At 44.3% G+C, this 11,211-nt stretch overlaps 1 protein-coding gene across 1 annotated transcript; it reads right to left on the reverse strand.

Annotated features, from left to right (window-relative positions):
- Positions 1 to 4,832: 4,832 nt before the first annotated feature.
- On the reverse strand, positions 4,833 to 10,952 carry LOC134292014 (uncharacterized). Its single transcript, XM_062860640.1, has one exon. It carries the CDS (start codon positions 10,950 to 10,952, stop codon positions 4,833 to 4,835), a length of 6,120 nt encoding a protein of 2,039 aa, XP_062716624.1.
- Positions 10,953 to 11,211: the final 259 nt, after the last annotated feature.

The following is an 11,211-nucleotide window of genomic DNA, read 5'->3' on the forward strand; positions in this document are numbered from 1 at the left end:
TCTTCTGGATATCCCGACCTCGAAATTATTCCGCTCTTTAAGATCTCCAGTTCTACAAAATATTCTTTTCTTCAAGGTTTTGCTATATAAAAAATATTCCAATTTCCAAGGTATTTCTTTTTCAAAACTCTTCCAAATTTCAAGATCTTCCTATTACTAATATCTTCTGATTTCCAAGATCATACGAATTGCAAAATACTCCTATCTACAAGACCTTCCGTTTGTCAAGACTTTACAACCTCAAGTTCTACAGATCACAGAGATTTTTGGGTCTCTGAAATCGTTCAAACACCACGATGTTGCGGTGCCCAAGAACTTGCATTGTAAAAACCTTTTGATCCCAAATATCTTCTGATCTGCAAGATCTTTAGAACTTCAAGATCTACTGGCCTAACTCTAGGGATTTCTTGGATACTCCTATACAATCAAAAAACTAGACTTGATAGAACATAGCTGCCAGAGACTATTCGAGTATGAACCTTATTCATAATCCTAATTGATACAACTATGTAATAGCTATCGCGGATGCGATGATTTTTACCCTTAAAGAATCATTGAATACTAATTAATTACAAATTTTCCCCGTACATTCCTGTAGGATTTCACTAGAGATTTCTCTAGTAGTATTTCCTAGGATTTCTCTGGAAATTCCAACTATTCTCGAAATTCGTACAGGGATTCCTCTAGAGATTTATATTGGGATTCAGCTGGAATTCTTTGAAGAAGGCGAAGAGGAGTTCCAGGAGTGATACCATGATTAATTTCTAGAGAAATATAGGGTGTCCCAGAAAGTATGGGTACAACTTTGCAGCTCTGTCATTTGGGAATGGATGCATAAACAAATTTTATTTTCACACATAGTATGCCTTAATATAATAACATCAAATGTCAATTATTGAAATTTGCATTTAACACTTCGTTTGAATGCGATAGAACATGCCCTAAAAGACCTTTTAAAGCGTCTGCACAAATTGCTATATTTTTCAATAACATCGCTTAACAAATTGTTTTTTACGCATGAAATTAAGCTCCATAAAAATTTCAAAAAAATATATCCGTGTATTTCCACATGCGTATCTATTATACAACCCGTAGTTTGAATAGAAAACATATATTTTTGAACCTGAAAAGTGAATTGAAACACCAATATCGATATTTTTGAAAACCCGTTTTCTGATAGTTGAAAACAAGCTTCTGAATATATATCATAACATGCAGAAAAATACATTTTAATTTCACTATACGTAAAATGAATGCTCCAGCTTTATAAAGTGTAGATTGAATTGTTTTTATTCTCGTTAAAACATGTTTTAAAACTCGAATATCTGTGGGCATCTCTTATCCAAAAATAGAAAAGGCGAATGTTTCAGTTTTCTTAAAATAATGAAATATCCGTACGCACAGGCGAAATGTATTTTTATAAAAAAATTCAATCAACTATCTGAAGAAACATGTTTTCGAATATATCATGCGAAAAAAATTCGAAAAAAATGTTTAGAATTTGGATATTTGGCAAAACCGTAAAAAAGTAGTTTGTGCAGAAGTTTTAAAAGATGCTTTTTACATTTTAAACATTCTGCATACGAAAACCCTTTTTAATGTATAAACTTTTTACAGGTATCAATTAAAATACTTTGAATAAAAATATAAAAATAGTTGTTTGTTAAGAAAATGATTGTATTTTCGCTATATAAAGTTGTGCCCATACTTTCTGGGACACCCTATACATGAATAACAAATCTAGAGGAATTTCTGGATGAGTCTTTAGAAAAAAATCCTGGAAGAATCAAAGAAATATCTGGAAGTATCCTAGGAAAGAAAAATCCCAGCAAGAATGTCAGGAGAAAGCCCTAGAGTCAAGAGGAGTTCCTGGAGGAATCCAAAGAGAAATATTCGGAGAAAATCCAGGAAAAAAATTTCCTTTAGGAATTTCAGGAGCAAACACCGAAGGTACTTCTGCAAGGTTCCTAGGAAGACTACCTTGAAAAATCCCAGCAAGTTTTTGAAGGAATCCCTGGAGAAATTCTTAGAAGAATTCCTAGAAGAATTCCGGGAGATACTATAGTAAGAATTTCTGGAGGAGTCCTAGTCCTAGGAGGTATTGCTAGAAGAACCACAGCAGGAATAGCTTGAGAAATCCAGCTGATATTCCTGGAGGAAGGCCAAGAGTACATGGAGGAATTCCATGAGAAATTTATGAGAGAATCCTTGGATAAAATTTCTTGGATGAAAATTTCTGGAGGAATCACCGGAGAGCTTCTGAAGAAATCAAAGAAAAATCTCAGGAAGTATTTTAAAAAGGTTTCTGGAATGTATCATTGTAGAAATCTCAGCAAAAACCCTAGGAGGAATTGCTGGAGGGAACTATACGGGAATTTCTAGAGAAACCCCATCAGGAATGCCCGGGTAAATCCAAAGAAAAAATCTTTGGAATACCTAGAGTAGGTCCTGCAGAGACCGGTAGAGATATTCTGGAAGAATCTATAGATAAGGCCCTGAAGGAATCGCAGGAGGAATTTCTGAAGGAATCTCAGGAAGATTTCCCAGAAGAATTCCATTCGTATAGGAATCACTAAAAAAATTTTTGGACGTATCATTGTAAGAATTTCTGGAGGAATCCCTGGTAAAACAACCGAAGGAATTTCTGCAAGAAATCCAGGAGATTGTCTGGAAAGATCCAAAAAAACAGGAGAAAGCTCTAGAAGCATCGGTAGCATAATTTCTGAAGGTACCACAGTTAGTTTCTAGAGGAAGAATAGCTGGAAGAACCACAGGAATTGCTTGAGGAATCCCATCTAAAATATCTGGAGGTATTCCTAGAATTCCGGGAGGTATCATAGAAGTAATTTCTAGAGAAATCCTAGAAACAGGAATGCCGGAGGTATCCTAAGAGAAGTTCCTCCAACAAATTCGTTGAGGAATACCTGCAGTTCTCCTTGAAAGGATCGGTAGAAGTATACTGGAGGAATCCCTGATGCAATCGCAAGCGAAATTTCTGGAGAAGGTACCACAGTGAGAATTTTCGGAAGAGTTCTAAGAGAAATTGCTGGAAGAATCGCAGCAGGAGTTGCTTGAGGAATCCTACCCACAATTCCTGGAGGAATGCCATGAGAAATTTCAGAAAGAATCTCTGAACGAAATCTCTAAACGAATTCCTGGAAGAATCACCGGTGGAACTTCTGAAAAGGTCCCAAGAAGATTGTCTTGAATAATCCCACCAGGAATGCCAATATAAATTTTTAGAGGAATCTAGAAGAATTCCTAGAAGCATCATAGTAAGAATTTCCAAAAAAAAACCTAAGAGAAATTGCTGGATCAATCTCTGCAGAAATTTCTAGTATGTACAACGCCATTAAGACTGCCTGGAGAATCCTAACGGAAGTTTATTGAAGAAAAATCGGGAAGAATCCATAAAGGAAGCCTAAAGAAATCACTATATGAATACATAGAGGTATTTCTGAAGGAATCCATGGAGAAGTCTGTTGATTGTTTTTACCAATATCCAAAACGTCAAAATGTACAACAGGTATATAAGCAATTCCGGGTGTGCTAAAGTTTTGTTTAAATGTGCCATTAATAAATATTGTAATTATTATGTGAAGTTTTAAATCACACTGACAGTCACCTGTCAAGTGTCAAGGAAAAATTCCAGGGGGTGCCAAATTTGATCTGGGGGGTGCCAGGCACCCCTGGAACCCCCCCTAGCTACACCAATGGTGCTGGGAATAGAATCAAAACGGTTGTCTAGATATATCCATTCATCGCTGTTAAAATATTACATATCGCAATCAAGCTATCACAGCTCCAATAGCTACTGTTCTTATGTGCTTCCACGTGACAGAATAGTATTGCAACAATTTTTTTTCTGCAAAAGGCAAACAAGACATGACAACGTGCACTGGGTCACGTGGAAGGCAAAGGAAATTATATAAAATGTTGTTATGTAGTGCATTGTAGTTAATTTTGCGACGACGATACATTAAAATTCCCACTGAAAATTAGGAATGGATTAACTTCGAACAAGAGAAAAAAAAATGAAGCCATGGGGGCGTTAATCATGTTTATTTTTTTACCTTTTAATGACACCGACGGTGACAGCGGCATGAAAATTGAATACTCGTGCGTGTTTTCATAACGAGCGTCAATAGTGTATTGGTGTGCGTTAGCTAGCTTGAAAAATAAAAAAATCCTATTCGCAGTACCCAGTGTTGTGATGGGTGGAGTTTCAACTTCTTTCAAGCAAACCGAAAGCCAAATGTTGGTGGGAGTAAGCTTTAAGCTAAAACAAGTTTAATAATTAATTTTCTGAAGAAAAGAGGAAGAAGAACTTACATTTTTAGCTGAACCTTAGATGTCGAGATCGTATCACGACTTATCGGCCAATCGCAGTTGATTTCTGTTTTTAAATAAACATTATTTAGGCTGTTTAACTATTCATCAATTTTGAGTACTTACGGGTTGTTTTAGGTGTACTTGTATGTTTAGATGTTTAAGTTCTAATAGGGGCTGGGTTCTAGTTTCCCTATAGTTTAGAGTAAGTAGGTATAACAATCTAATTCATTATTCGTAATTGCATGTGTTTACCTGACGATTGAATAGTTAACTAGTTTGAATTCACTTATGGATTACTAGAACAACTTTAGCTTATAGGTATTTTGAACTTAATAATGTATGTTTTAATGCTTAGAATGGAATTAGTTTTAGAAATACGATCAACAATCTTCAATCTTGCAAATCATCGTTCCCTTTCGGTGACGTCTATTCGCATCTCATTGCAAGTCATCAGTGACAGCAGAACACCGATCGCGACCACTGTTGACCGGTCAAAATGACTAGGCCACAGTTGAGCTGCAACGGGGGGGCTCGTCGTGACATCCCCCCTCCCGTAAACCCTGGTGAATCTCCTGGTCTTCTGGAACTCCATGCCCAGGTTTACCGACCTCCATAACGTCGAGCATCGCCAACTTCGTTGCTGGTCTCCGTAGAATTCCTGATGCTGTTCGAACCAATGCTTGTCTCACTCGCCCATCCCGTCCTGGAAACACTTCCTTCACACGTCCTCGGATCCACTGGTCCCTCGCCGTTCCTCCTACTATCAACACCAAATCTCCGACGACTAAGTCCCGTGCTTCCTTGAACCACTTTCCCCTTCGTGTGATTACGGGAAGATACTCCTTAACCCACCTTGACCAAAATCCATTGGTGATAGCCTGTGCTAACTTCCAGCTGCTCCGTAGAATCGCTGACCCTTCGACTACTTCGTCCGAATGTACCTTATAACCATTAGAAGATCCTAACAAGAAATGGTTAGGGGTTAGCGCTTCTTGGTCCGCGGATTCGAGAGGGATGTAGGTGAGCGGTCGCGAATTGATCATCGCTTCGGCTTCGAACAAAATTGTTTCCAACGTCTCGTCGTCGGGTCTGCGAGGGGCATCGATGATAGCTCCTATGGCCACCTTCACCGATCGCACCAACCTTTCCCACGCCCCTCCCATATGCGGCGATGAGGGGGGAATGAAACGCCATCGAGTGGTCGTACTCGTGAACACTGCAGCTAAAGCGTCGTTTCTAGCTCGTACATGCTCCCGATCCAGCTCTTTGCTAGCGCCTTGAAAACAGGTTCCATTGTCCGAGTGGAACTCAGCTGGTGAACCACGTCGCGAAATGAAACGGCGCACAGCCATAACACATGATTCCGTAGACAAACTGTGAACAACCTCCAAGTGTACCGCCCGCACGGTGAGACATGTAAAAAGTGCGATCCACCTTTTCACAAGACTACGGCCGACTTTGACTAACACCGGTCCGAAGTAGTCAAGTCCAACGTACGTGAATGGTCGTACGTACGGCTGGAGTCTGGCCTCGGGAAGTGGAGCCATTACAGGAGGGTCAGGCATTGCTTTTTTGACACGGCACATCATACACTTCTTCGAAACTTTTTCGACCAGCGAACGCAGTTTGGAGACCTCAAATCGTTGGCGCATTTCGTTGGTAACGATCTCACGATTGGCATGGCGATAGCGGCGATGATACCAGTCAGTAACTAGAAATGTGATTGGGTGTTGTCTAGGGAGGATGGCGGGATACTTAGCTTCCATTGGTGCGAAGGTTGCCGCTCCGATCCGACCCCGCATCCGCAGTACTCCTCGCTGATCGAGGTAGGGCCATTTTTTGTAAATTAGACTTGATTTCGCCACGCGTCCATGACGAGCTGTTGGAGACCCTTGCGTTGTTGAAAGGATCGAAATTTCTTCAGAGAAGGCTTCCGCTTGTGCCACCTTCCAGAGCGTTTCCTCGGCACGCTTGAGTTCCTCCTGCTGAAGAACTCCTAACTGCAGTGTTAAACCCTTACTTTTGAGACGAACATTGTCGATGAATCGGAGCGCAAAGGCCATTGCGCACTGCAATCGAGTCCAATTGCTGAATCTCGAGACATCAATTAACGGTGTAGCAGTGATGTGAGTGTTGCTTGCTCGCAGTTCTTCGATCGTAGTTGTATACTGAACTTGCTCAGGCCAGTATTCTTCTGGTTGATGTAGGAATGAAGGACCGTGGAACCATGGGTTGGAAGGCGAGAAATCTGGCCCGTTTTTCCACTTCGTACCCATATCAGCGACATTCCATCCCGAAGGGACCCATCTCCATTCCCTTGCGTTGGTTGTTGTAAGAATCTCACCTACTCGCACGGCTACAAATTTGTTGAAACGTCGGTGTTCGGATCGTATCCAGGCCAACACGGTGCTGGAATCGCTCCAGAGAACTCTTCTGCTGATCGGGTATGTGTGGTAACCTTGGATTGTTTCCAAAACACGGGATCCAAGGACTGCGGCTTTCAATTCCAAGCGGGGAACTGACAGAACTTTTACTGGCGCCACCTTGGTTTTGGCGCAAATCAAAGCCAGCCGTATTCCGCTTTCAGTCTCCAAGCGGTAATAGGCCACGCAGGCGTAGGCAGTATCGCTGGCATCAACGAGTACGTGAAGCTCAATTCGGTCGAAGTTTTCCGGGAATGGCGTGCCGAAATAGCACCGCGGTATTCGTAGTGTGTCCAATTGCGGAAAGTACTGTATCCATCGTCGCCAACGGAGATAGAGTTCTTCGCTGATTTGATCGTCCCGGTCTATTCCTGTCGCCCACACGTCCTGCATCATCATTTTGCCATGTATGAGGAAAAACGAAACAAAGCCTAAGGGGTCGAACAGGCTCATTATTACCTTAAGAACTTCTCGCTTTGTCGGCGTGTGATCGTCCTCAAGAATCGGCTGCAGGTCACGGCGCATCGCGAAGGTATAGGTGAAGACATCGTTGCTAGGCATCCATTTCATTCCGAGAACGGACTCAGTTGTTTCCGCTCGCACAAGAGCCAGGGCCTTTGATCCTTCTTGTTTTGGTTCACCAATTCCCCACAGCACCTCCTCTTCGTTAGACCGAAAGTTTCGTATTTCGAATCCTCCCTTTGAGTGCACGTATTTCACGTCATTGACCACTTCTACGGCTTCACGAGTAGTCCTGAAGCTGTCTAAATAATCATCTACATAATGGTGATCTTGAATAGCGGTGGCGGCTCTTGGATGATCCCGGGCAAACTCTTCAGCGTTCAAATTCTTCACATATTGTGCTGAAGATGGCGAGCAGGTGGATCCAAAAGTTGTGACGTTTATACTGTAGATTTGCGGTGAACGATCGGGTGCGTTGCGGAAAACGAACATTTGCGATCTTCGATCCTTTTCGTGTAGTTTAATTTGAAGAAACATCTCCCTGATATCGCCAGAAACGGCCACTGGAAACAAACGAAACCCACTGAGGACTTTTGGCAGTGGAGTAAGGAGATCTGGACCTGTCAGCAGGTGAGAGTTAAATGATACCCCACCCACCTTTGCTGCGGCATCCCAGATGAGCCGAATCTTGTCTGGTTTCTTAGGATTGATAGCGATCCCTAAGGGTAGAAACCAGGTTTTTCGAGGATCAATGGTGGGAATTTCTGCATCGCACACCCGCTGTATGTAACCCTTCCTCTCGAATTCGCTTATCTGCTGTTGAACTTTCTGCATCAAAGATGGGTCGCGCTGCAGCCTTTTCTCCAAGGATTTCATCCGCCGGAGTGCCATGGGGTATGTGTCCGGGAAGTCTGGGTCATCGACTTTCCATAACAGGCCTGTCTCAAATCCGGACGTTGTTCGCCGAGTCGTCTCAGCGAGAAGTTGTTTGGCCCTCCTGTCGTCCTCCGAATCTAGTTTGTAATCTGGTCCAGAGATTCCACAGTCGTCTAGCGTGAAGTAATCCCGTAGTTGAACGTTGAGCAGATCATCTGGACTGGGTGCCGCTGCAGTGTGAAAATTAACCACAGCTCTTGGTACTGGTTGCTTAGGAGAACTGCCGTATATGCCCCAACCGAGACGACACTTAACTGCTATGGGATCGTACAACCCTCCTTCTCGCAATTTTAGGGGAACTACAAGGCGGAGGTTGTCCAAACCGATCAACAGCTTCGGTTGGACTAGTTCATAGTCATCAATTGGGAGGCCTTTCAAATGTGGAAAGCGAGAGCACATCTCCCCGTACTGCAGCCGCTGAGCCGGCAAGACTAGACAGCTCACCGTACGAACCTGGCGAAGGTCGTACCGGTTACTGCCGTTTTTCCCAGAAACCTCTAGGTTAATTTCCTGAGACTTCTGCTCGTCACGCTTAACGTTCCCCGTCCATTGTAGCGTGAGTGGTTTCCTAGGACCCGTAACACCGAGCTCCTTAGCCACTTTCTCTTCCAGCATAGTGACCTGTGAACCCTCATCGACGAAAGCAAATATGGTTACACTTTTCTCCTTCCCGTAGAGTACAACTGGCAGTACACGGAATAGCGTCTGCTGAACGCTGGAAGGGAACTGGCTTGACGAAACGTTCACGGAATGGGACGAACTCGGTGGACAGGATGGAGAATGAAGAAGCGTGTGGTGTTTGAGCCGACATCCTTCGAATCCGCATCCCTGCCATGACTTACATGGCCACTTGCCGTGGTTGTTCAAACAAGTTCTGCACCACCCCTTGCTTTGTACCATCTTCCACCGTTCCTCCAGGCCCAAGTTTTTGAATTTACTGCATTCGAAGATTTTATGTCCCTCCTGACCACAGGATCCACACGATCGAACCGGTTTGCGGGAATTCCCTACCTGCGCCACTTGTTTTGTCGTAGGAGCATCGCCGGACGTATGGGTTTGTACGGCCATTGTTTTCTCCTTACCTCGTAGCTTCTCGTTCCTTGGGATTTTTTGATAACCAGGAAGTTCGAAACTTACTTCACTGGCAGCGCTAACCAATTTTCCCATGAACTTTCCAAAGGTTAGGATAGTTGCTGGATTCTCCTGGTTCTTGAATGCAGCCCATTCCATTTTCATGGGCCCTGGTAGTTTCTCCACTAGTTCCTGCATGAGCATAGGATTTGACAGGTGCTCTCTCTGCTGAGCGGCCTGAAGATGGTCAACGAAATTTTGGACGGCCAGTCCAAATTCCAGAATAGATTCTGGTCGATCGTGTCTAGGACCCGGTGTTCTCCGAATACTTTCGAGAAGGGACCTGATTAGCAGTTCAGGTCGTCCGTACAGCATTCGTAGAGTATCGAGTACATGTGGTACACTGGCTGGCAACAGCAGTCTGCTACGTACCGCATCACGCGCATGTCCAGTGAGACACCGTTGGAGCCGAACGAGATTTTCGGCGTTTGAGTACCCGCAAGCAATGGTAGACTGTTCAAAGCTGCTTATGAACATCGGCCAATCTGCTGGGTTCCCGCCAAAGGAGGGCAAGTCCTTTCCGACCACCTGTCGGGCAGCGATTTGCTGTGAGCTCAGAGTGCCAACCTCATCACGGAGTAGCGGAGGATTACTGGCAGTCGATGACTCGCGACTATACGAATATCCGTGGTGATTATTCACATCGCCGCCTGAATCGCCGTTTTGACGGATGCGATGACTTGAAGTTTCTTCCCTGGACGGACGAAGTACCACTGGGCGAGAATGCTGTCGGATGATTGGCTCAGAAATCAGTGGGGAACTGTGTTGTATGGGCTGACACCAGGGTGCTGGTCGTTGACACAGTAGCGGTTCGGAATTAGTGACACCGGCGACACGACGCGAGAGAGTCTCCCGTTTCGGAAACGGCTGATACAGTACCGATTCGACGAGAGGTGCACATCCCCGAAGGACTGGTTCCGAATTTGAGACGAACCGATGAAATGGTTCCCTGACCATAGTCGATGAAACGCCTTCTGGATGAAAAACTCGACACTGCGGCACTGGATAGGCTGCTGATCGAGGAGGTCTTGCTGTGTTTAGATTGATACAGTTCGGATTGGAGATGTGTACGAAATCCAACCCCTGAGGAGGATGTCCATCAGACCGTTGCTGTGTATTCTGGTGAGATAGTTCCCCAATCGTTGGGTTATACTGACTGAGCTGCGACACCTTCGGGGCCGGAGGAACCAGTTTAGAATGAGGATTGACTGGGCTCCCCACTACATTCTCTCCGGTCTTCCCACAAGGGGGTTGTGCGTTCAACCAATCAGACACCTTTTCGCGCGAGTTTGGCACGGAACTCACAACACTGCCGCGTTCTGATATCTGCAGGACTATCTCGTTCCTCTTTTCGAGTGACTCCCTACGAAGTGATTGCTGTTTCACTAGATGTGCCTTTTCTGCCTCCAACTTGCGCTGTCGTAATCGCGACTCTTCTTCCAGAAGCTTCTTCCTCTCCTCTAGCTGACGATGTTCCTCCTCGAGTTCACGCTTCTGTAATTCTTCCTCCTCTTCCAGTTCCTTTTTCTTTAATCTGGCTTCTTCCTCAGCCAGCTCCAGCTGTCTTCTTGCAGCGGATGACCGAGTGCTACAGCTCCTCACCGATGGGACCTTATCGGTGGTAGATTTCGTCACTGCCGTCTTACCTGATTTGGGCTCCAACTCCATATCCGATTTACCAACGGACCCTTTTGTAGATCGATTATCTTTTGTACGTGACCTAAGAAAACGACTGGGTGGTGCAGATGCCTCCTGGCAACATTTGCAGGTGAATGGACGATTTTGGGCAGATTCATTCACACCTGCACAACTGAAATGTTCCCATCGTTGACACCGATCACAAACTATCATGCGAGCGCTTTCTGAGCTCGGAAGGGTGCATATTTTACATAGTTGCTCCGGCCGTCTGTCGTGATGTCCTTCCATC

This window comes from Aedes albopictus, chromosome 1 (assembly GCF_035046485.1).
Source record: "Aedes albopictus strain Foshan chromosome 1, AalbF5, whole genome shotgun sequence".
Classification (NCBI taxonomy): domain Eukaryota; kingdom Metazoa; phylum Arthropoda; class Insecta; order Diptera; family Culicidae; genus Aedes; species Aedes albopictus.